Below are 27,101 nucleotides of genomic sequence, written 5' to 3'. Positions count from 1 at the left end.
CACTTTCTCGACATTTCAGTGAGTTATCTACCACGATTCCAAGATCTCTCTCTTGGTCAGTCTCTGCCAGTTCAGACCCCATCAATGTGTATTTAGAGTTAGGATTTTTGAAGCCAATGTGCTTTACTTTGCACTTGGCCACAATGAACCTCATTTGCCATGTTAATGTCCACTCATCTAGCCTTGACAGATCCCTTTGGAGTGCCTCACAATCCTCCCTGGTTCTCACCACCCTGAACAATTTAGTGTTTTCCACAAACTTAGCCACTTCACTGCTTATTCTGAACTCTAAATCATTAATGAACAAGTTTAAAAGCATTGGACCCAGTACTGAGCTCTGCGGTACCCCACTGCTTACCACTATCCACTGTGAAAATTGCCTATTTATACTAACTCTCTGTTTCCTATTAACTAGCCAATTTTTAATCCACAAGAGGACTTGTTCTTTTGCCCCATGACTACTGAGCTTACTTAGGAGTCTTTGATGAGGAACTTTATCAAAACCTTTCTGGAAGTCAAGGTAAACAACATCTATTGGGGCCCCCTTGTCCACATGTTTGTTCACCCCCTCAAAGAACACTAACAGGTTCCCTTACAGAACATGCTGAGTCTTCCTCAATAACTGCATAACTACATAAAAAGAATATCATGCTCAATTTTTGAGTGTGTTCAAATAACACTGTAATCCTATGAAGAGACAGGAGAAATTCTGAATAGGAATACATTGTTAGTACGTCAACAGTTTTTAGTATCTTTTTAATAAAAACAATGTAAGAGTAGTACATGGTACAATATCTTTAAATTTGAAGAATTATTCCGCTAAAATAATTTCCACATGAACCTAAAAAAAAATCAAACTTGATTTTTTCCCGCTAAGCAAATGTTTAGTTTAAGTATGTTGTTATTACTGGGACAAATTTATTCTGGAAAAAAAATCTATACTTGTACTTAAGTCCAAATAAATATGCAAATTGAAATCATGTTCAATATTAGCCACTGGAACATCTCTATTCATATTTTTCTAGAAAGCCCACATTACTTTTGGCACATTCATTTTACTGTCACTGGAAGGTTAATGGAGTAAGCTACATGCCACAGTCTAAACTCCCTGCAGTGAGGATCAAAGTCTCTCAAATTCAACATATGGAAAGAGGCATCTCTCACTAGTAGCTAATGCCATAGACTCCAACATTAGACAAAGATATAAATTCTCTTAAAACTGAAATTATGACTGATGAGTTATAACTAGTATTGACATTTACTATTACTTTAGAAGAACAGGACAGGCTGAACTCATCTTGCTAAACAAAAGCTTTACCAGTAAAGTAGCATCTGATACCAACCCTTCATCTCTTAACTAGATTTTATGAATAGGTTTGCTATGTGGAATTGCAACTGATGACAACAAAAATTTGCTTCATCATAGTCTACTGTTCTTTTTCTTTGTCTCATCTTCTTCTGTGTCCAGACCAGGATTCCCCCTAAGATGTGTTAGCCTGCCCGGGGAAGAGAAGAGAGAAAGGGAGAAGTCTCTCCATTATACCTATTGGGCCATAAAGGTACAATGGAGAGATCATGCCATGGCTGTGGTGCAAATCCAGAGAAGGGGTTTAAACTTTAAACCCCTTCTCTCTAGAGTGACGCCACAGCAGTGGCACGATCTCTCCATTATATCCTATGGCCTCACAGGGTACAAAGGAGTGATCATGAGCTGGAGAAAGAAAACGGGTGGCATTTAAATGCCTCCCCTTCCCTTCCCCAGCAATGCAGCTGCTGTCTAGTGTCCCCAGCTGGCCTGCCACAGCAGGCTGACTGGGGAAGGGAATGGGAGGTAAACTGGGTTAGTTTCACTCCCTGGGACTTGGAAAAGAGTGAAACTGACCTGCTCTCCCTTCACTTCCCCAGCAGGCCTGCAGCATCAGGCTGACTGGGGAAGCAACCACAGATCAGGGAGGCTTTTAAGATGCCTCCCCTTCGCTTCCCTAGCTGGCTGGAGGAAGCAAGGGAAAGGAGAGCTGATAAGTTCTCCACTGAAACTGACTGTGCTGGATGGGAAGAAGATGATACTGGATTTATATTCTGGTCCTTCACTCTGAATCCCAGAGCCTCAGAGCGGCTCACAGTCTCCTTTACCTTCCTCCCCTACAACAAACACCCTGTTAGGTAGGTGGGGCTGAGAGAGTTGTCACAGAAGCTGCCATTTCAAGGACAACTCTGCAAGATCTATAGCTGACCTAAGGCCATTCTAGCAGCTGCAAGTGGAGAAGTGGGGAATCAAACCCAGTTCTCCAAGATAAGAGTCCGCACACTGAACCACTACACCAAACTGGCTGTCACTTTAAATGCCTTTGGAGCTCACTGGGGATGGGATGAACCAGATGAACCACAAACTGGTTCGTCCAGTGGAGGAGTTCATTGGAGGTTCATGTTTATGAAAACCCTGAACCTCCAATGAACCTCCCTTTCCCAGTGTCTAATTTCTATCTAAATTTTAACTGGTCAGAGGTCCTGGTACATTTTTGAAGTTTCAAAAATGAAGTGCATTTCATGTTTCAGTTTTACTCTTCCTCTCAGGACCAGTTCTAACTAGCATCTATTCCACTTATCATAAGCATTATCTGAGAAGGGGCAGGGGGAGAGTAGGAGGTAACAGGAAAAGAAATAGTCTGGAACCAGTAAAATGGAAGAGGCTCTGGTCAGTTTCAAAGACAGAAATCCTGCTCCTTTTTCAAAATGAAGGAAGGAAGCACCAAGGCTTAAAAAAAAAGATTGCAATGTAGCATTCATCCAGCCCCAACAAAGTGCAGATAACTTTGTTATAATAACTAGGTAAAAACGGGGTGTGTGGGGGGGGGGGGGTAGATTTCCAAAAGGACAAAAATCAGTCAAGACTCCTGCTGCCCTTCCTTGGTCTGCCAAATGTTACAACCGTCAGCTAACTGACTCCCCCACTTCCATTTTTGCACACACTTTCTGTTTCTGAACCCAGAATAATAATTTCTTCTTGCCATTTTGATTTTCGCACCATGTGTGGCTTTTCTTATTTATAGCACATGTTCATATTTTGCTTAAAGCAAATGTTAGCAATCAAACAGCTACTTTGGCAACAAAAAATCCACCAGATGCTTGTCTGCTGACATTTTTCCCAACTGCTTCACTCAGGATTGAAGAGAACTGAGTAGCTCAGTTATACCCAGAACAGCTTCTCCATATACTAGAGACTGAGCTAACAGAAGAGTAAATTTGCTAATCTGTTGGATGTTTTTCCTCAATGGACCAAAACAGTTAGCTACATTTTGTTCATGTTTAATAAACATGACCCTACTGCAATTTTTAAAAATAAGAGATTGGTTTTATACCCCACCACTCACTACCTGAAGGAGTCTCAGAGCGGCTTAAATTCTCCTTTCCTTTCCCTTCCCCTTCCCACAACAGACACCATGTGAGGTAGGTGGGGCTGAGAGCTCTTCAAGAACTGCTCTTGAGCAGAACAGCTCTGAGAGAATTATGACTGACCCAAGGTCATTCCAGCAGTTGCATTTGGAGGAATGGGGAATCAAATGTGATAAATTTCTTGTAGCCTATGTAAGTCACGCTACAATGCCAATAAGAATCCTCTCTCTATTCCCCCCTCCCTCCCCCACACCATTCAGACAAGAAAATCAGAAACTCCTACTTTCCCCAGCTAAGGGATTGACATGCAGATGGAACATGCAATGTACACTATTCAGGAAAAGGTACTAGGATAAGATCACTCGTTTTCTCAGCACATCTCTGCACTCTGCACAGAAGTCAGAGGGTCTGGAGTTCAGCTGTGCCAGAGGTGATCGCACACACAATATTCTGCAGCATAGAACTCGCCTCCATCGTTTAAATTAATGCCTATGACAAGTCACTTAGGTCAGCAACATCCTCTCATTGTGAAAGGAAAACCAACTGTTGATGCAGTTTATGGAACCAAGATGGCAACAATCCTGCATTAATTTTTTACCATTAGCCAACACAACCTCAGAACCTGTGGCCTTGAGGTGAACTTCCCATAGTAGTTTTCAGCCACAAAAAGCTGAACAGTTAAGGTCAAACTCAGGTTCTGTACATGAGCTGGGATAGAGTAGAACAGGGTATCAGGCTCCCAGCCCTGAACAGCACACCACTTAGGCTGAATGAGAAGGCGAAGAGCCTGGGAGCGATCCTCGATGCAGCTGGCACCCTATCTCTCCCCTCAAAACTTAGCTACATCCTACAGTCTGGTCACTTCCAGACCAGACTACTGTAACTCTTGCCCTTGGGGCTAATCCAGAAACTCCAGTTGGTACAAAATGCAGTGGTGCATCTGCTGGCTACCTATTGAGTACCAGATTCACTTCAAGGTTTTGGTACTACTGACCTTCAAAGCCTTGCGTGGCATGGGACCAACATATCTGAGGGACTGTCTCTCCCCATATGTGCCCCAAAGAGCTTTATGTTCAGAAAATCAACATCTGCTAGTTCCTTCAAAGCTTTGCACGTGTGGGACCAACGTATCTGAAGAACTGTCTCTCTCCATATGTGCCCTGAAGGATTTCATGCTCAGAAAATCAACATCTGCTAGTTCCTTCAAAGCTTTGCACGTGTGGGACCAACGTATCTGAAGAACTGTCTCTCTCCATATGTGCCCTGAAGGATTTCATGCTCAGAAGATCAACATCTGCTAGTTGTCCCTGGCCCTAGGGATGTCTGTTTAGCCTTGACTAGGGCCAGGGCCTTTTCTGCTCTTGCCCTGGCCTGGTAGAACATGCTCCCTTTAGAGGTTAGGGCCCTTTAGAGGTTAGGGTTAGATTTCCTACCTTTCTGCAGGGCCTGCAAGATGGAGCTGTTCCACCAGGCCTTCGAACGAGGCAATGGGCATCCAAACTAAGTTAAATCGGTCTCCCTGGCCAAAGTGCTAAAGTGTTTTATCTTTGACAGCCCATTTGAAATATGACATAATTGATTTATTAGCCAGCTGGAAACTGCACTGATTTGAATCACTTCTGTCTCCTGCTCTGCAACCAGGAGGTTTAATTGTTTTAATGTACTGATTTTATTGGTCTTAATGTAACAATTTTAATTGTTGACTGTATTGTAATCCGCCCTGAGTCTGTTCGAAGGGTAGAGCGGAATATAGTACTAAATAAATAAATAATCACTAATGCTAATTTGTGTGGGAGTTAAGAATATTATGATAGAATACTCCACAGATATTTGAAGTTGGTGTTCCAGAACACTGCCTTCATGGCAGCCACCCTTCAGCTTTTTTCATAACTTAAAATCTAAGCATACGAAAATCTGACAAACCCGAGCTGTCCCTTTCATAGCTGAGAAGTCCAAGATGAGCGAATTCTATTTATTTTTGATAAACCTTCAAACAGATGCCAGCCACAACACATTTGATAGCAAATCTAAAGGCCTCCAAATTTTAGTTCCATGCTATTAGCTTTGCTGGGCTGGCCTCCTTGCACACACTACTGACACATACACAGAAGTCCCACTATTTCAGGTTTTACTGGAAAGTACAATCAAATCTGTCTCACCACCACATATCATTCTAATAGATAAATTGCATTCCATTCATTTTCCCTCAACAGAGAGATCAAGGATATGGATACTGCTTACCTCTTTGGGTAAAGACACTAGTTTGTTTCTGTCAACATTCAATATATTTAGTTTCTTTAGCCTTCCAATGGTTTTTGGCAAAGTCTGTCAGGATTCAAAGAAAGCAATGTCAGTAATTATTATTAACACCAGCAAATTTTCAATGCAAGAACTTTATCTTAGAAAGATAGCAGGCAAGGATGACGTGGTATTCTGAGGGAGACCATTTTCCAATAGACACAGGCTACTCTAAAAAGCATTCTGTTTGGGGAACTGGAATTCTGTTTTTGTATTAGGAATATATTATACAAATTGTATGCCTTTTGCTCATCATACAAGTTTCCATGCTTTGTTTCCGTAGATACAGTATAACAAATAATATTCCAAACCTCTATCAAAGTTTATAGACTAGAGCATTTATGTCTAGACAATGTGGAATGGGGACTGACATAAATTTTCACTAGTACTAATCCACTATACAGTGGTAGCACCAATCAGATATCTTTCTGGCCCCCTTCTTGGAACGTAGCGACCTGGCAACTGTGATCCATGCAACGGTCACCTTGAGGCTAGACTACTGTAACGCCCTCTACATGGGGCTGCCCTTATACCAAACGCGGAAACTACAGCTAGTGCAGAATGCGGCGGCCAGGCTATTAATGGGACTACCTCCGTGGGAACATGTACAGCCTAGGCTGTGGGAGCTGCACTGGCTGCCAATTGTGTACCGAGTTCGTTATAAGGTGCTGGTTATTACCTTTAAAGCCCTATATGGCCGAGGACCTGCCTACCTTAGGGACCGCCTCTCTCCATATGTTCCTCAGAGAGCACTAGTTCTCAAAATCTTTTAAAAATCCCTGGACCAAGGGAGGCCAGACTGAAAACAACGAGGGAGCAAGCCTTCTCAACAATGGCTCCCCAATGGTGGAATCAACTACCAAAGGAGGTGCGAGCCCTGCGAGACCTAAATCAGTTTCGCAGGGCTTGCAAAACCGCCCTCGTTCAGCTCGCTTTTAAGATGGAACCCGGATAATGACATCTAGCCATCCTATACATATCTTGAACTGTAGCACCTTAATTGATAATCTATAATGGTTTAACTGTTTTATTTAACTTTTAACTTAACTTATGAATGTAACTTAACTATATTCTAGCTGTTTTTATAGTAATGATTGTATTTTACTGTAATCATGGTATACACCATGTCCTGTGAGCTGCCCTGAGCCTGCCTTTGGCGGGGGGGGGGGATATAAAAATAAATTTATTATTTATTATTATTATTATTATTTTGCTTTATAAGCATTTGGGAAATACTGTGCACTAATCTCTCCACTTGCCCTCTACATTAATGATTTCTTTTTAAACCCTTCACAAACCAGGGAAACAAAAGCTTCCCAATACATGCCAACGGGTAAGAAAGCAAGTGAACTGTATGCTGCCTATCAACATATGGTAGAACACTGGCATATTAATAGTCAGGCTGAAGACACACAACTGAATTAATTTAAAACCTCACCCTTCCAACAAAAGCCCAGCAGTAACAATTTTAAAAAACCATGAACAACAGCCTGCCAAATACTAACAACACTACTCACAATAGACATTAAATCATAGCACGTCTCAATAATTTTACCCACACATGTAACCTGATCACTAGCCAACATCCCAAACTCAACCCACAGCCATTTTATTACAAAGCCCCAATACTTATTTTCAGCAGAGTGTTCTTTGACACAGCCAAGTTTTGTACACTTTCCAAAAGGCATGTAAGCAGTCTAATGAACAAATCATGGAAAGCCATCCCATAATAATAAGGTGGCAACTGAAAAAAAGTCCAACATCTGGTCAAGGCCAGTTGGTCCACCAAGATGGAGGGGCAGCTACACAATTAGTGATTGATTTAAGATGATATCACAGGAATCTTCTTAATTATTGTTTTCATAACAAAAGTAATAAACAATGAGTCATCACATACTAAACGGGAAGTCTAAGATTTGCTATCTGAGTTACATACAAAGAAATGAGAGCTCCTGTGTTGTAAACAGACTGAGTGCTTGTATGTTAGCTAATCTCTTGTATGTCTCTTGTATGTTAGCTAATATATGTTGATGAGTCACTATTTAATTTACATACTATTTATATAACACTCTTACTGGCTGGAGAGAGGATAGGAACTGCCAGCCAACCCAGCTTCATGTGTGATGCAAGGGTATATCATCCATCCTCTCCCCCACCACTAAGAAAGCTGCTTAAAATTATGACAGGTAGTGTACCATGATGCTTTATCATATATGCCAAAGATCTTCACTGAAGAATTTGCTACAAGCTAAATTTGACCTACATCAATTGAAAACTGCATGACTGCAGTTTAAATTTATATTACTGCCAACGTAGCTAATATTTTTCCCTATATAATCCTTCACCTTATTCAACATTTTCTTTATACAGGCAAACAGAAGGGTTTGACTTTTTCACTACATTATTCATAAGGAAGTAAAAAAGATGCTATTATCAAATTGAATCTATACAGGACCAAAGACTAATTATTGCCATCCATTTGAAGAGCTAAAATCATACTTACCAGAAGCTGGTTTTCAGTAAGAACTAGCTCAGTAAGGCTTTCACAATCACCTATTGCTTCTGTTAACTGAACAAGCCGATTCTGATCAACCTTCAAGATCGATAGTCTTTTTAATTTTCCTATTGGCAGAGAAGAGATCCATTTAGAACACCACATATGTTGAATTTGGTCTTTTGTTTATAATCCTTTCAATTAAGATCTGAGCATAGAATACAGAATTTTTTTTGGGGGGGGGGGGCGGTGGGCAATGTCACATTTTGTTATACATATTCCTTTGTCCTTCCTACTTCCCAAAGGAAAATAATCCACTGCAGTTAGACAAAGAAAATAACATTATGGAGGGCAATGGAACTCAAGAAAATGCATGCATCTTTGGCTCAGAATGCTCTGTGCTGCTGTAAGAGCCATAACAGGGCAGGGACTGGAATGCCATAATGCCTGGTGAGGACTGAGCACCAAAATATGGTATGTACAGAAGGAACAGTGCCTTCCGAGTGGTAATTCCTCCCTTTCCTTCATGGTCCTTTAAGGTTGGAATAGAAACCTCAGTGTTTTATCCAATTAACAAAACAAGTCAGTTATGTCAAAGATGGATCAAAAGCAGATAATATATAATGAATTTATCAGCACAGGTTTGGACTAATACTAACATTGAACAAAAGTGTTTCATTAATAAGACTCCCAAGCAGTACAACAGGCGGAAAAAAGCTATTTCCCATCAATGAACTATGGAAAAAAGAGCAAATCAAAATAGGTTCCTACAGAAACAGAGAAATACAGCTATAGCAGTAAGGACTGAAAGGGAAGGGTTCCAGAGAACAGTAAATGGAGTGCCTGAAGTACTACCACTTAGTAGTTTGATAATTGAGGTTAATGCTGTTCAAAGGTATTTACAGGACAGACCTACAAAGTAAAAATTTTCCAGAAGCAGTGTAATGAAACCTTCTGTTCCCCAGTTTTCATGGAAAAGACTATTCAGAATGAGGACAACAAAACATAGGAAGCATTACCCTCTCTCTTGACTTTGTTTGTCCTCCGTGATATCATCACAGTTAAATCTGAATGACCATACAGTAATACAGTCTCATACTTCCTAGATTATTGCTGACTGGCTGACCATCATTTGAACATCAGCAGAGCAGGAACATGACATAGGGAGAACAGCAGTAGGGGGCAACAACAACTAGCAGCTAATAAGCCAATTAGCACAGAATGCAAGTTTTAAAAAAGGTATGAGATTTTTTAGAAATATTTTGCTTCTCTCTAGAATCTTTTCTCATCACCATCGCTACAATCCCAATACAGTGACTGACCTAATGCCCTTCCAACTCAACCTACAACCCTACAAAAGACAGGGATAAAAAGGCTTGCCTAGTGAGACACCATGAAGAGAAACTTCCACATCCTGTTGTAAGGTTATGACAGTCACAGGAAGTACATGTCATTTTGACAGGTTTTGCCTTTGGCTAAAGCCAGAAGAGAAAGTATTTTGAGCTAACTGAGCGTAAGGAAGAGTCAATTTCCACTGAAATTTTACTTTAAGGTTCAAAGACATGAACATTACTGCTAAGGTACTAGATTTTATAAAATGTTAGTTAAAATTGACTTTTAATTGCCTACAGTTAGAACCTTTTTTTTGTAAATCAAACCACTTATGTATTAAGATAATTCTACTGCCAATAGGAAAAGACAATGCAAAAAACACTATTACAACTAAAGTTTTTCATCAAAGTTACAGGCAGCTGCATAAACATTTTGTCGGTTTGTTAGAGGGCCCTCCAGAGTGCCAAAGGGTAGCCAGACTTGGGGCCCAGAACCCAAAAGCCCTGAGGATCAACACAGGAGAAAGTGAGGTAAGAGAGTTTCATGGGGGAAGGCATTCTCCTCCCAATGGGAAAAAAAGAATATCCTGACAGTTTGACATATGCTTCCCACTCAAGCTCTCTCCTCCACAATCAAGAGGGGGAGACACCCATACCACACCTGAGTCCCTCAAATCCATCTAATGTGGGTGGGGGAGAAGTCAGACTGTCCCTCTCCCCCGCTGAATTCTGACAGAGCTGCAACCCAAACACAAAAGAAGATGGGTTGTTGGTAGTAACTGTACAGTGCACAACCCAAAATGGGTAACAAAGAAAAAAATACATAACAGAACCTTTCTACAGAAATAAAATCTTACACGTGCTGACAAGTGATCAAATGGTAAAAGTGAAGGTGTTCTCCTGTATTTTTTTACACTGGTCATTATATTAGTTCTCTTTGTCTCTAACATGCCAGTCACTGGAACATTAAGACTTCTGATTCGATTTCTGTCATCTTTTACTTTTCCTTATTGTCTTATCTTTTTCCAATTTTAAGAGTTTCACCAGTTATCCATCAAGGCATTTGATTTCTTTTGGCTACAGGAATGGCCTTTGAATATTCTTCCTTTCAACTCTCTGTTCTTCTGGTTCATGACTGGATCTCAGAAAAAGGCCTTAGCATCTATGCCCTCGTTCACTGGCCTTGCAAGACCAAGGCTGAAACAGGATGTCAGACAAGATAGATCACTGAAGTGATCCAGCAGAGCACTTCCTTTGATTTTATACATAGTCTGTTTCCTATATGAATATCATTTCCATATAGTTTGCAGGATGCACATCATTAAATGAGATGAATTCTCATGATTACTATGTCTGGAAACTTTCTACCAACTGCAAGAATAAATGTGTTAATGCAGCCCACATAATAGTGTACACAAAGCACAACCAGTTTCCTACTATCACATTTGCATGTCATCATCCCCCTTTAGAAGTTCATGCAACATACAAAGGGTTACAGGCAGGGGTGCAGCCAGAAGTAGTGGCTACAATAGTGGCTGGTCTTGCTCACCCACTGCTGTAGCACTGAGTGCATACTGAGTATTAATCACGCTGGCCAGCTGGCTCTCCTTCTCTTGTAGTGGCCAAGGCAAACAAGCACAGCCAGCAGGTAAGGGCATGGGCAGTGAGAGTTGTGGGCTGTGGGCCATGAGTGATGGGGCATGTGCCGCTGAGTGCCCTACCATGGCTTCATGCCCAGTTATATAGTTATGGTGACTGATGCTATCTTCCTAGCCAAACTATCGAAGCTTTGTAGTGCAGAACTTTTGAACTCAGGTCCTCCTAGGTCCAAATTCCAACACTCCGTCTCCTACACCACCCCTGAGTAGGAAGTTATATGAGCAGCAATCAGAATGCAGAGGTAAGCTGGCTTTGTTTTTAAATGCAAAGGTTACTCCAATTAGAATTGGATAGAAACCAGCTAATGGATTTACATATTAATCTGAAATTGCTCTCTTTGTAATGAATAATAGTTGCGTACAGATTAAAAATTCAGTGACTGCAACATGCAGTGAATTAAATCTGTTGAGCGGATGCTGTGACCTATATCATTTGAAGAACAGGAGTACTAAAAACAGTAGCCAAGATATTTAGAAAAAAGGAAGACAACATAGAGAAAAGGGGGAGCCAATTGACATTAAGATTTAATCAAAATAATGTTCACATAATTAAGAGTTTATGTAAATACAGGCATATGAATGGCAAGACGCTTGTTACAGAATACCCTGCTGCTTGAAAACCATTTAAAATACTGAATTTATTTTTATAGCACATTTTAGCATAAGTGGAAAAAGACAAGCCCTCCCCTAAGAGAGGTAGGGAAGGAGAATGCAAGAAAACACAGATAAGTTTCATTTCAATGGCTGGTGAAACCATAGTGTTAAATTAGCTTTAATGGAAAGATGGGGTTTGAAAAAAGCTTCTGAGGAAAGGATAATACAGCAGAACCATGTAAGTGTTCTGGAAGACGAGTTGCAGGTGCAAGTAGATTCAGGAGATTGAGGGCTGTGTCATACAACAGAGCAAGGACCCTTCTGGGCTGAGCACATATAGAACTGAAATCTATTTATTTAAAATATTATTTCTTTATTTAAATTATTCTGCCTTGCAGGAACTCAAGGTGGCTTACAATATAAATGACAATAAAATACAATACATGAAATAAATAAAACCACTAATTTAAAATCAACAACTTTAAAAAGCTGCAGTACTGCAGTCCTAAGCTCTGCTCACGACCTGAGTTCGATCCCCGGCAGAAGCCAGTTTTCAGGTAGCTGGCTTGAGGTTGACTCAGCCTTCCATCCTTCAGAGGTCAGTAAAATGAGTACCCAGCTTGCTGGGAGGAAAGTGTAAGTTACTGGGGAAGGCAATGGCAAACCACCCCGTAAAAAGTCTGCCGTGAAAATGTTGTGAAAGCAATGTCACTCGAGTCGAAAATGACTGGTGCTTGCACAGGCAACCTTTCCTTTCCTAGACAGAAGAACTTAAATTAATTGAATGCCATCCTGAAAGAAATCATTTTCAGTTGCCTTCGAAAAGTCAAGTAGAGGAAGGGGGTCAGGTGCACCTCCCTGGGGTTGTTGTTTCATAATAAGGGTCTGCCACTGAAAAGAACCCCTCTTGCGCACCTACCACGAGGCTTCTCTGGTCGATTGGACAGCTAAGAGGGCTTCTCCCTGCGATCTTAGTACCTAGTCAGGAATGTATGGGAAAAAACAGTCCTTCATCCACCCCAGTTCCAAGCGATGTAGGATTTTAAAGATCAAAAACAACATCTTGAATTTGGTGGAGTAGCCAGTGTAATTACTGTAATATTGATTCACACACTACCAATAATTGGCCCTGGCCAACAGTCTAGCCACAACATTCTGCACTAGCTGCCCCTTCCAAACACTTTTCAAGGGTAGCCCCAAATAGAGCATACTGCAACAGTCCAGTCTAGATGCAACTACAACATGGATCACTGTGGCTAGATCTGACTGAACAAGGAATGGTGCAACTCACATATCAGCTGAAACACTCCTAACCACAGCAGTCACCTGATTTTCTAAGGTGACTGCTGTGTCAAGCAGCACTCCCAAGCTGTGAACCTGACTTGTAACATCATCCAAGACAGAGGTGATTGCAAGACCCTGGTCTGCTTTCCTACTAACCCAGAGCACCTCACTTCTCAGGATTAAGCTTCAACTTGTTCATCCCTATCCAGCACCTGCTGATTTCAAGCACAAGTTTAGAACCCCAACACTTCTTCAGAAAAGAAAGGCAGAGCTGGGTATCATCCCCAGATTAGTGACACTGCAGCCCAAAGCTCCTGATGACCTCTTCCAGTGGTTTCAAGTAAATATTAAATAACGTGGGGATAAGACTGAATCCCGTGGAACCCCACAGACCAAAATCACCACAACGTGGTGCCTCTTAGTTCCAGCACTGAGAGACAACCCAGTAAGAGAGGAAACAGCAATCTGGCAGTACAGGTGGAAGAACTATATGACAAGGAAAGGCCAAAAAGAAGGTAGAAGACAACCGAAGTATGAACAAGAACTTTACTAGAAGGCACCATAAGCACAGGTCATATGTGGTTGTTTTCCCCAGATATCATCACCCACCAAACACTGCCAAAACTACTGCGATGTGGAACATTTTCATAAACACTCTGGCTTCCATTTAATAAAAAGTTGCTGACCTTCTTTGAACATTCAATTACTGAAAAGACCACACTGAAGAAGTCATCTGGTTGAAAAAATTCTAATTTAAGTTGTCTAAGACAGGTACAGCAGTATTCCAACTAGGAACTGAATAGCTTGTTTATACACCTTATAATTATTTCCCCTTTTTATATATTGTAGCCCTCAGCAGGAGGGGGATTGTGTAAAATCCAGGTTGAGTGTTTGTCTGTCTCTTGCTACTGGTATTTAAAGTCTGGGTATGGCCAAGAATATGAGTCAAAGTAACTCCACAGCTTGCAGCCCATGGCCTTGGCTGACACCAGCCCAGAATATATTGTGTATTTTTGGTTTTGTTTGTTCTTATACTGTGTAATTTGTTTGAATTGTACTGTACTTAAGTTGTTCTGGGTCCTCACTGGGGAGAAAATATATTAAATAAATAGGAGTGTGCAAAAAAAAAAAATCAGCATTTTCTGGTTTGGATCCATTGGACCCCAAAAATTTTTGGTATTTCCCAGCAAACCTGGATCCCAATATCAGTCTGATATTTGGTATTCAGATCTGACATTTTTCAGAAATCCTGAATTTGGCGGCCGGGGGGGGGGGGGGGCAGGGTCTAATAGACCCGAGAAGAAAAATGCCAATAGTTTTAAAAAGCCAGCCTGACCCTATCTTATGGAGTTCCACAGGTCAAAATTATATCCCTCGTGCTTTTTAATCTCTATGTAAAGCCCTTAGGACAAATCATTCATAGCTTTGGAGTGGAGTGGGTTGTCATCAGTACGCTGCTAATACTGAGCTGTATATTTTTATCCAAAAATCCTGATTTGGTGATGATGATTTTTATCCAAATATCCTGAATGGCTGCCTGCCTGACTGTAGTCGTTAGCTGTGTACAAGTGAACAAACTGAAAAACTAAATCCTGAAAAAAAACAGAGGTAATGCTGGTTGGGACTAATGAGGTCTTAAAGTATAACGTTCTCCCCCACTTTTGATGGAGTTCAACTGACCTTCGCTGACTCTCTTAAAAGCCTTGAGGCCATACTAGATCCAGCTTTATTACTGGAAAAGCAAGTTAATGCAGCCGCAGGTAATAAGGTAAATTAAAATAAAATAATTCTTAGCAGATATTCTTTGCGTTGCTTACCTATACCATCTGGAAGCACCTCTAGAAGATTCTGAGAGATGAGTAGGTCAGTTAAAGATGTCAGACCACTTATTTCTTCAGGCAATTTTTCCAGTTTGTTTTCAGAAATATCCAAACATAGCAGGTTTTTCAGGTTTCCTATTTCCTACAAGACAACAATCTAAGTCATGTCTCAACATGCAACACCCAAAGAATTGACAAGTGTCCCATTACAAAATACCTGAGAGCTACAATTCCTCCTCCTCTCTGCCATGAGGCAGTCTGTTTTTGAGGCTATCAGAAGTGACTCACCTGTAAAATTTCTGAATGTGCAACACCTAGCATGTACTAACAGTCCAACTTAATTTGCTCTCAGGATTATAGGCGCAACCCAGCACTGCAAACTAGTAAGTCAACATGAAACAACACCCAATTTTGATTACTCATTCAAGGTTAAAGGACTAGGGTTCATAAATGCAATTTCCCCTTTCAAATGACCTAAGCAAATACAGTCTTGCTGACTAACATTTCAACACCATTAGTTACTGGTACATAATTTGCCTCTATTACAGCACAAGACATTTCTTGAAGAATGATGTTTTAACTCTTCTCTTGTTCAGTCTTAGCTGATGTATCCAGTATATGATTCAGTATTTAAATTTCGTAACAGTAAAAAAAAGACATCTGACTGTAAAATTAACACAGTTTTATTTTTAATATTGATCCCATAAAAGCACACCCAGACTGTAAGTTCACGCCTACATACATTCTGTCATGGATCAGCACTTCAGTTATCACAACAGTCAACACTGCTGAATCAACACAGCTGAAACGGTGGTGGAATGCAGACATTCCAAAACTGCAGATCACTTCTGCTGTATAGAATGTCTCCCCTCTTTAGTTTTTTTTTTTTTAAGAATTGTGTAAAGCTGCTCTTCACAAAAATATCAGACACCCTTTCACAGTGTTAGGATCCTGTGGATGGGAAGCTTCTTTCTACAAAACGAAGAAAGTACCACTGCTGAGCTTTCTATTATAATTAACCTTGGTCTCTACAAAGTAAGAACATCCTTGTATACAAAACAAAGATACTGCTAAATATGTGAAAGTCAGACTTTCATTCTGAGTATTCAGTGTGACTTCTCTGCGAGAGAAAAAGCATTTGGGTAGTTCTACCAGCTTATTTTGAAGGAATGTTGCAAGGATTCTACAGTATGCAGTATGCAGTTAACAAAGCATTACTTTAACAGTTACAACAAGTCCTGAACATCTTTTAGGGGCCCTGTGCTACTCCCCAGTTCTTGTGCTGTCCTTTCACTGTCTAGCACTAGTCTAGATTCTTATAGTCTGTACTGGGACACTAACTTCCTTATGGGCTTCCTTGCCACAGTAATGATTTATTTACAAGATGTGGGAGAAACTAGCACCAGATGTAACAGTTTTAGGAGAAGCATATCCTCACAAAATCTTCCAACTTCAAAATGCATGTACAATCACACAGAGATAAAACTGTATTGACAGTTTAAAACACTAGAAGTCTTTTTTTATTTCATCAAATGCGCCCAAATAAAATTAAATCAAATAAATTATAGATTGCAAAGAAGGGTATCTTACCTGAGGTAATTCAGCTAGCTGGTTTCCATCCAGCCAGAGGTCTTTAAGGTTATAAAGTGCACCTATAGTTTCTGGCTGTGATGTAAGAAACACACCACAATTAGCCTTTAAAAAAGAAACTCAAAGCCTGGATAACAGAGCTACATTCAGCTAATGAGGTTCTTCTACACTTATTGAGTTTTCATTTAATTATACCCAAATCCTGTATTAAAGACATTTTGACTCAACCTGTACTCATTCCAGTTCCACCGTTATAATTAATCAGGCCATTTTCAGAATCTTTTGAATCTGCCGACAGTGCATAATCTCAACAATGGGAAAAATGAGGCAGCCTGGCATGTTGCAACATTTCAGTTCCAAGATCAACACCTGACAACCTTACCCACCACACAGATACACTGAAGTTCCACAGGATTTTCTTCAATCCAAGATAAGAGATCATATTCCATACAGCATCCACAGCTAAAGCTTGCTTAAGGAAAAGAGTTAATTAAAAGTTTCTAATTGCTTTGTTTGAGGATTTGGACCCTGACGAAGTGTGATACATTCAAACAAACTTAGATGGGTAGTAAGCTTGCAATTCATTAAAAATAATGATTTCAGTACTGATGAAAGGTATATATTTTGTTCTATTTACTCAGCTTTTGAAAGTGACTATGCATGGGTCGTCAGCATCCACTAAAGAAAAACATACTTTGTTTTGTCTTCCAAGCTGGTGGCTTCAAGGTTAACACTGAACACATCATTCAATTCAGAAAAGATCATATATATTACAAAAATTACATATTTGAACATACATATGGCCTTAAATCAGTTACAGATCTCACACCAGCTCTAATTTTTTCCTCCCCCACGGTTTCATCTTTGTACTTCACGATGCTGCTACACCTATTTTATGCACTGTGGGATATTGCATCCTAAAATACTGGAGCCGCTGGTAGAAATAATCAGATTAACGAGTGTGACATGTTATGATTTACCATCATGACCTTTAGTTCTGTTGCTGGTTTGCACTTAAAATTACAGGATGGATTCAAAGCTCCCACTGTGTGAGTGGAAGGCACTTCCACTGAAAAAGAAAGAGGGGTCATTGATCCCCTCCCACAGGTGAGCTCAAGGAGAGAGAGTATGTCAAAGCAAACTCTGAAGACATTAAGATGATGCAAATGAAGGGAACCACCCCACCCCCACGTACATCCACACAAACGATGAATGTTAAGTACCCTCTACATATGCAGTAGATGGTAGATCCAACTCTGTATTAGGTTGTGTATTTAGAATTATGAATATTCTTATACTGGCAAACTCCTAGTAAATCACTGTAAATAGCATTATATAGCTAAAATGAAGCTGATCAGCTTGAGATTCTGCAACTGTGATACATTTAAATGTAAGTACTTTTTCTGGTAGGTGGGGAAGTATTTATGGCCCCTTAAGATTTAATATTTTTACTAGTTTGTTTGGGTTCCACCTCCCCCCTCCCCACACACACATCTTTATTATCTTGACCAAATGAAGCTACACTGCAGTTTTGAAATCTAATTCTCATGTTAATGTAACAGCATGGAAAGGAGTGTGAACATTGGTAAGTTCCAAAACAATTGATGAATAAATTGGCAGTTCCAAAACAACTGATAAACAACTTATAAATTTAATAACAACAACAACAGTTTTTGTTAATTAAGAAATCCTGGACTTTGTTGAGAATCAACCTAGTTTAAACACACACATTTGTCTGAAACCCTGACTAAACATAACAAATATTGTTTTTTCAGCAGAGGGGGGAAAGTGAGCAATATCTTTAGAGAGAGACTTCTCAATTCCATAGAGAGGGAAATTCCTCTCACTCTGCAATGAGCCTTAACAGTTCAGTGCTGTAGCAGAGTTGCCCTGACTGGAGAGATCAAGTTCCAGAAAAGGTGAGTAGAAAGCAACTTATCGGCTGATTACAAACTGGCACTTTGGGCCGACTCAGAGACGTACCTGAAGTCGGCCCAAAAAATCACTCCACACGCAAACATCTGCCGGGCATCCCCATCCTGCACTCACCCCGTCCTTCCAGCCGCTCCACCCAGCTCAAAAATATTTGAGCCAGCCATCAGTCGCTGGATTGCCGTCTGGACAGAAAAGGGTGCACGCGAGGCAACTTGGCAGTCTGGAGCTGTCAAGCTGCCCCAAGTTCTGCCTTTTTAAAAAATTGAGAACAATCAGAGCGCTAGTGTGCTCATGCACACCAGCACTTGCCCCCCCCACAGGGAAAACAAAGGAATTTGGCTTCTGGGTTGCCTTCCTGTGTGGCGGTGCCCAGCCACCTCATGGACGGGATGCTGGCAGCATGCGGGTGAGCGTGGGGAGGCTCCGGAATGGCTCTTTTTGGGCTGTCCTGATTCAGGATGCCTCCCTGACGCCCCAAAATGCCCATCTGTTCTCAGCCATCTGGTCCTTAAATGGAATGGTATCACACATGATGGTACATTCAATTCATCTCTCTGTGCTTAATGGAAATTGGGAAAGCTAGCTACTATAACACATCCCCTAGCCCTAGCTTCACTATCCATTTCAGAGGACCATAAGTCTGCCTAAGGTTGAAATATGCTTGCTGGCATTGCCCACCACCACTCCAGAGGCCTGCAGAAGAAAAATAATGCCATCAGAGTCAACATGATGTCACTTGCAGAGAAAAAACACATAAATGATTATAGATGGGCACAAACCACATTTTTGCAGTTCAGTTTGTAGTTCATGGCTGAACCACAAACTAAACAGAACAGATATGCTGGTTCCTGAACCAAACCGTTTATATAGGTTCATGAGCCCCTGCTTTTTGCTCCCCACGAAAGCCATCGGGAGCAGAATGCATGGGTTTAAATGACACTCAGCCACTGAATACCTCCAGTTCTGTTCCCCACTACTTCAGATTGGGGGGGGGGGGGCGGTTTAAATGGCCCCTAACCATTTAAACCTCAATTTTTGGTCCCTGCCACTTCAAGAGGGGGAGCAAAACCAGAAGATTAAATATGCAGGTGAAATGCCTTCCACAAGACATTTTATCCCCTTCCTTTCTGCTCGCTACAGCTTTCTCCAGCCAGCAAAAAGGAAGGGCTGAAGTGCCTCCCAAGGGGCTTTAGCATTTCACAGGTCTCCATTTACATTTCTCCTTTTAAAAACTCTCAACCATTCCTCTGCATTTCACACTTCCTGGAGCATGCTCAGTCCTCCTGACCACACTACTTCTGATGGAAGGGTTTTTTAAATAAATAAATAAATAAATACAAATTTGTATGTTTCTACATACCTGGGACCCCACCCCCACAGTATGCAGAAATCCCTATTTTGTGGATCTACATCACTGCAAAATCAGTAGGCACTTGATACCAGAAGAAGGAACAAGTTGTGGCTTGCGTGGAATCAATTACCCCCATTCCCCAAGTCTACCCCTCCCCACCATTCTATATGAGCAGGCTAATTTTTTCTTTCCCTTTTTCCATAGAGGGAAAAAATGTAACTTTTAAAAATCATTTGGGAGTCCCAAATGTATCCACCAAATCTCTAACTTTTCAGTGGGAGGCTTGCTTTTGCTGCTTTCATGATCTGTATGAACCACCCACTTTACTATTTGAAACCGTAATAAAATGATTCTTCAGGTGGATAATAATAATAATTAATTTATTCTTATATCCCGCCCTCCCCCGCCGAAGCGGGCTCAGGGCGGCTCACAGGACATAATGGTTTATGGAATTACAGCAAGAGAAAAGATGCAGACAGTCAAGTTAGTTTTGGTTTTTAAAAAGAGTGGATGATAGACTTAAAAAATAAGACAATGAGATGTGCAGGTGAGTTCAATGTCTATATTTAAAAACTGAACAGTAATGCAAGGTGACTGCACACAGCTACAGTTCTCTCTCTCTCTCAAATAGTGAGCTTTAAAAACACAGCATGACATTAGCTACTACTATTAGGAGTTTATCCTCAGAATATTTTAGTCCCTATCACTTGGCTTCTACATATAGCTGTTAAATTGAACAGCCAATGCAATTTTTCTTTTTTAAAAACATGCTGATTATCAATGATATTGAAGGAACAAGGAGAGAACAGACATTGGAATGTAATTCTTCCTTGGGTGGGGGTGAATTCGATCCTGAAGTTTTATATTTTTAGAGTTCATTGTTGTACCTTTCAACTGTTTTTTTAAAAATAAGTTTTTCAAATGCCATTCAGTGTAAAGCAAGACTCAAATCCAAACATTTTATATGATCTGACTCTAGACTGGAATTAAGAGGAAATCCCCTCATTCCCAACCTGGCACTGGTAGACTGTATTCAGACATTGTGATCAACTGCAGTTTATACACCATGGGTTGATCAAGCCGCTGTTAAGTAAGATGTTAGCAGTGTCTAAACAAACTAGGCTTTGTTAACTGACACAAATGCTACTTTGAAATCCTGATCTGTTAAATGTTTGGGGGGGGGGGGGGTTTAAACCATAGTTTGCATCAGTTGTGATTTATGTTATGTCTGACTTCACAAGCCTTTCATATTACTGTTCTAAATCACATGTTATCCATTGTTGGCCCAGTTCTGAGTGCAGCCATACAGAGATGGAGGCTTCATACAGTGAATTTCGTTTTGTTAATGACCCGTCTTTGAAGCGATCTGTGCTTCCCACCCTCGCCCTTTTTCACAACATTAATTTACTCGAACTTTGTTTTTTAACATTTTAAGTTGAGCACCATAGCTCAAGACCAATACAGCACTTCTGTAAGACCAATCACTGATGCCCTAAGTGCCTATACCCCACTTAGCTACTTCTCTCCTTCTATATCCATACAACAATAGCTGCAATCTCAGTGTATCTCAGTGATACCAAGGCAGATTTCGCAGAGAAAAAGGGCAGGGGAAAAGAGCACCAGTATTGGTTTTTAATTTAAAGATTTTTAAACCTTACTGTGGCAGGCGAAATAGCTGTCATTCAGAGAGAGCTGTCATTATTATGACAGGTGGAGCAGCCTCTGTATCCCACCTCTTTGTCACTGAAGCCAGATGCCTCCACCACCTATCCTTCCTAGGGATGCCTTTCTTACTGGCATCTGTGCCCACTATTATATGAGTCAGGTTAAGCAGCAGTAGGAGCAGGCAGCCCACTGGACAGCCAGGCAAGCAGCAGCATTGCAGGCAGGGAGAAAAAGTGGGAGCCCTCCCCTCACTGCATGAGCCAGGTGGAGGAGACAGCACTGAAGGTGGGAGAGGAAGGAGTGGGAGTTGCTGCTAGGGATCCAGGCAGGTGGAGGCAATGGTGCATCAGGTCGGCAGGCTGGCCAGCAAGTGGGGGTGAAAAGATTAAATTTCCTCCCTGCAAATCTCACAGGTTCCCCACTTGTACAGTTCTATTTACAGAAAGCTTCTATATTTCCCACATGCATGAGAAAGCTTTTATCTACCTCAAGTCTTTCAGACAGCAGAACAGACTGTGAGGTACCCAATGAGCTGTGAGTTCCAAGTACTTCTTAGAAAACAATGTATCAGCACACAATCACCTCTTCCAATACATTATTACTGCCAATTATCAGATGTCAGCAAGAGCTAGGAGGGAAAAAAATCTCACCAAGTTATAAAGTTCATTGTTCCCTAGGTCCAGCTCCTCTAGCCTTTGTAGCTGGGCAACTGACCTGGGAAAAAAAAGAACAATGTATTTCCTGTAGAACATTTTCAGAAGGCAACAAACCTGAGTATCTTTGGCTCAGACATCATGAATAAGTAGTTTGTTTAACAAGTACAAGAACCTGCCTTGCTGCCATGCCATGTTCTCTTTCACTCCTCTTTGTGCAGTTTTGTGCATTTGTTTCACTTTCTTTCATTCTTCCTTCTATAGGTCTTTAAGCTGCAATTTGCTGCAACGTTTGAGTGTGGGTCATAAACTGGAGTTTATGTGTAGGAAGCAAACACTTCAAACTCCAGTCTGCTGACATACTCATTGGTGTTTGAAGGAAAAAGCAAGAAATATTCAATTGTACTCCATGCTCACATATACATGCACAGCAACAAGCAGAGCTTTTTTTGTGGCAGGAACTCCTTTGCATATTAGGCCACACACCCCTGATATAGTCAATCGTCCTGGAGCTTACAATAAGCCCTGTAAACTCTTGGAGGATTAGCTACATCAGGGGTGTGTGGCCTAATATGTAAAGGAGTTCCTGCTACAAAAAAAGCCCTGGCAACAAGTGAGGTTTCTGCACATCATGAACAAACCTCTGATTAATCACAACATCTAGTCTTAATATTCAACAAAAAGGAAATATAAAATCTGTTAAGGAAAATATTGAATTTACAAAACTTACTCTGGTAAATGCGTCAACAAATTCTCTCTTAATTCCAGTGATGCCAGGTTATAAAGGCTAAAAAATAAAGAGACAGCATTATCGTTTTCTAGTTTTTGAAAAAGGAAATTTATTCCGACGTAAGAGTGCTGCTAAAATCGTGAATAACATATCTATACAGATAAGCACACACACCGTTCAAAACTGTGAATACTTAAATGCTAAGCCATCTTTTTCAGATACCCTGTGCGTCATGGTTCAGTGAAAAAGATTCCACATTTCAGCATAACAGGTAAAAGCACCAATTTTATAAAGGTGCCATGCCTCATAATTCATGACCAAGTATGTAGCCAGCTATGCTTTACTTTCATCCCATTTCCGTGATACCTGAATTCATTGCTAAAGAGGGCTGTATGTGTACTAACAAAAAACAAAAACAACCGATCCAACTTTTCACTATTTATTGATAGCTTAGACTTATTAACAAATTTACATGGATAATCTACCCTGGTTCCTTGACAAAAAAAAAAAAACCTCTCATGAACATGTATGTTTCCATTTCAGAGAAATAAAGACTGGTGACCAACAACTGAATAGTTGAACACCACATAACACAATTATGCTGAGTTGTATCCATAGATGCATTTCATGAGAAATTCTACTTGTACAAAGGGGGCAGGAGGCATGATGTTCAAACTTATGATAGCAGTCCTAGGTTATGTCTTCCTTCACCAAAGAAATGGAGAATGATGTTTAGATAGGGCTTCCTCTGAGGAAATCCAACCCAGGATTTCTACAGACTTTCCAGTGGAGAAGCAGTCCCAGCACTGCTGTACCCATTGTTGTTTTCCAAAGTTTCCCCAACTCCAAAGAGCAGCTCATCAGGTTGTATAGTGCCCTATATAGACAGAGGGAGGCAGAAAAGATCTGCTCCGTGCATCATTCTTCTTGCAGTTCTTTGGAGCCAATCCATTCAGCTGATACAGATGTGCATTCCTTATAGATACGTGGAAAGAGAAATGTTAATATTGATTAGGGTGTATCATTTTGAATAAGAGTGGGAAGTGGCTGTGGAGGGTTGTTCAGAGTTGTCATGTACTGATATGTTAAGAAAGTTTAAGTAACCAATACAAAAAAGAAAATGGGCATATAACGATAAATTGTGTTCATATATATGAATATATATTTGTAAAGATGATTTTATAAATTGTGCATGTGCATGATTTATACTTATATATTATTCTGTTTTCATATTGAACAATAGTTAGAAAAGAAAATGCAAATATAGAATTTATAAATTAGGGACATTCCCTTCTATTTTAATTGTTAAGAAATAGGTATTTGGAGGACTTTCCCAAAGCCATTGCCTTAGTTCTACAAGGGTTATAGAGACTGCAATATAAGATGTAGTTGTTGCTCATATTCATACTAAAGTTATTTTAAGCCATTCCATATTCTGGTAGCCTTTATCTGTAATCTCAGAAATACCATGTGGGCTTTTGTAATATGAATATAAATTTCCTTACCAGATTCATAATTATGACATCAGGAGCTACAGAAGTCATAGCTCAATTAAATAGTTTATCATCAAGAAACCAAGAAATATTAATTAAGCACATGCACAGCTAGTCATAACTTTCCATTTATGGAGCATTCATCATGATAAGTGACATTACACAGCTAAGCTTTTCACTCTGAGGCTTTTACTAATATCACCATAGTAACATTCAGGGTTTTTTTCAGGGTTTTATTTAGGACTAAATGGAACACAAGGAATTGGACATTATCCCAATGCTATAATCTCTTTAATCCTCCAATCTTGCAAAACAAAATAAAAACAGAAATATGGCTATATTTTCTACATCATAGATGCCTCTGCCTTGAACAACAATGAATTCAGAGAATATCCTAATTAATCAGCCAAAGAAATTCACACAAGGAGCACTTTAAACTATACAAGTTTTATACTGGCATAGTCTTTTGTTAACTACACCCAAGGATGGAATTCTAGCAGGACCTCCTTTGCATATTAGGCCACACACCCCTGATGTAGCCAATCCTCCAAAAGCTTACAAAAAAGAGCCTTGTAAGCTCTTGGAGGATAGGCTACATCAGGGGTGTGTGCCCTAATATGCAAAGGAGCTCCTAGTAGAATTCCACCCCTGACTACACCCCATACATGAAGGTATCATTGATCTGTACAAAGACAAGTTTGTAAATAGTGGGACAAAAAAGGAAACAATATGTTAGCTATAGCAACTAAAATGAACAATGCGAGAACAGAGTGACTACTCACACTGCCACTGTCTGGTAATAATGACATAGCAAGTAACTATGATGGTCTGTTAAACTATTCTAAAAGCTTATTAGGAACAATTAGAAAATTATGAGTAGAAAAAAAGCTTTCAAATTCCCTAGAAGTCTTCCTCAGTCTATATGTTTTCACTAGATAACCCGAAATAGTTCTCTTCTTTCCACCTACGGGTGCCAACCTCCAGGTGGTGGGGGAGAGTTTTCTCCAGAGCTAGTGCTACGAGAAGTGCTTTCCTTGTGTGTTCATGAGTGGGAAATGTCTCTTAGATGAAAGAAAGTGAAACAGTCTTACAGGCAGCTTTACTGTTAAGAGGCTGTGAAAACCCACTGAATCTAAAACTGCTTTAAAAAGATTGAGGTTTTAATAGAACACCTGCAACAGAAGAAATATCTTTGAAAAACTAAAATCATCTGCACTTGAAATCTGGTCGACACTGGCACTTTATTCTTCCCACGGAGCCAGGTGAATAGTCATTGAGCGCTTGAAGTCTGAAACTGATATGATGAATTGAAAGGACGGTGTAAACTTGTTCTCTTGCACATTTACCTTGTTTGGAATTCATAGTGATATTAATGATTATATTGTTTAAGAGGCAGTTGACTAATCACATATTTTTGAAATAATTTTCAGTCTTTTTTGTTATTTTTCCACAGTTTTTTGCGGCTTTATATTAATCTCTATTTCCCAACCCAGAGCTGGCAACTGTGTCTCCATCCCTGGTTTCTAAATCAGGACTATTTACCAGGCATCCAGACTAAACAAGAACTTGCTCACTATTTTGTTTTAATTCATAGGTGCACACAATGTACAGCCCATGAACCATACGGATCCTACTGCAACACCATGTAGCCTGAAGCCCCCTCCCACGTGGTTGGCAGGTATTCCAGCCCCTCTCTACTAAACTTTTCATTAAATCCCTTCTGTGGGATGCACCAAGAAGTCTCCCCTCTCCAGGGGGATGCCGTAAGAATGTTGACTCTCAGCTGAGAGTTCTGACTCCCACTGTGTCTCAGAGTAGGGATGTGCCAATAAAGAAGTGCTCAGAGGGGGGATGGAAACACCAACTCTCAGCTGTTTTCTGGACTGAGAGATGCTGTTAAAGGGCAGCCCTGGTACCAACATGGGACAGTGCCCTTAGTTCCAGTCAAGATCCATTACACAACTCAATTTTAACTGAACATTAAAAGTTGCTATACTGGAGATAGTCCTGTTTTACTGCTCTGCTAAGGAGAATATTGCATTCCATACTGGCAAAGATTTTCTAATGACCTCTAGTTCGGTAATTTCATGTCAGGCTTCCCTTTGATGATGACTACAGCCATTGAAAATTATTTAAATTGGAAACTGGTTAACACAAAATCTAAACTTGCCATGCTTCCTTCTGTTGCATATTTATTGTACTCCATTATAACTGTGCTCACTAAACTCAGACAAGTATGGGGTGCAACGTATACCCTTGTTGGCCAAATCAGCCTCAGGATGATACCTGATTCCCCCACAGCCTTTTTCCAATCCTGCTGTTTTCTGTTCACTTAAGCAGCATTTAGCAGCTGAGTATGTACTTATCCCTACTCTTCTTATAGTACATCTGTTGAAATCACAGCAGTGTTAATTCAGGCTGCTGCGTTAGCATGCTTTAGTCATTCTGTGACTCTGGCACAGGTTCTAACATGACATGATAGTTCGCAACCCAGATTATATTTGTAATAATTCATGAAGGTCTTTTAAAACCCATATGAACTTCAGAACATTTCATCTGCTGTACATTTTACTATAGAAATGAACCCTGAGTCACTACAGGAATGTTACTGATGAGAATGTGAAATAAACATTTTCAATTAAAGAATGTAATATTATCAAAAACAATGTTAAAATACATGCAACTGTGAATACTATATGTGCACTGTAATTAATTTTTAAAACGTTTCCAACAGAACATCAAAAGCTGTATTTTTGAAGAGTTTAAATTCCAAACAAAAATGTAGTCAAGCCAACACAAGGAGGATGCAACT

The 27,101-nt window shown here is 40.2% G+C and overlaps 1 protein-coding gene across 3 annotated transcripts in view; it reads right to left on the bottom strand.

Annotated features, from left to right (window-relative positions):
* Window positions 1-27,101, bottom strand: part of LRRC1 (leucine rich repeat containing 1) — a 123,741-nt gene that overhangs the window by 52,121 nt on the left and 44,519 nt on the right. For all 3 annotated transcript variants that reach the window (XM_060235138.1, XM_060235153.1, XM_060235145.1), the window contains exons 5-10: window positions 22,797-22,853; window positions 22,064-22,127; window positions 16,463-16,537; window positions 14,870-15,014; window positions 8,195-8,313; window positions 5,635-5,718 (exon numbers count right to left, since the gene is read on the bottom strand). In XM_060235138.1, coding sequence (XP_060091121.1) covers window positions 5,635-5,718; window positions 8,195-8,313; window positions 14,870-15,014; window positions 16,463-16,537; window positions 22,064-22,127; window positions 22,797-22,853 — 544 coding nt within the window. The remainder of the gene's footprint in view (window positions 1-5,634; window positions 5,719-8,194; window positions 8,314-14,869; window positions 15,015-16,462; window positions 16,538-22,063; window positions 22,128-22,796; window positions 22,854-27,101) is intronic.

This window comes from Heteronotia binoei, chromosome 1 (genome assembly GCF_032191835.1).
Source record: "Heteronotia binoei isolate CCM8104 ecotype False Entrance Well chromosome 1, APGP_CSIRO_Hbin_v1, whole genome shotgun sequence".
Taxonomy (NCBI): Eukaryota; Metazoa; Chordata; class Lepidosauria; order Squamata; family Gekkonidae; genus Heteronotia; species Heteronotia binoei.
This window is presented reverse-complemented; position numbering and strand designations above follow the sequence as displayed.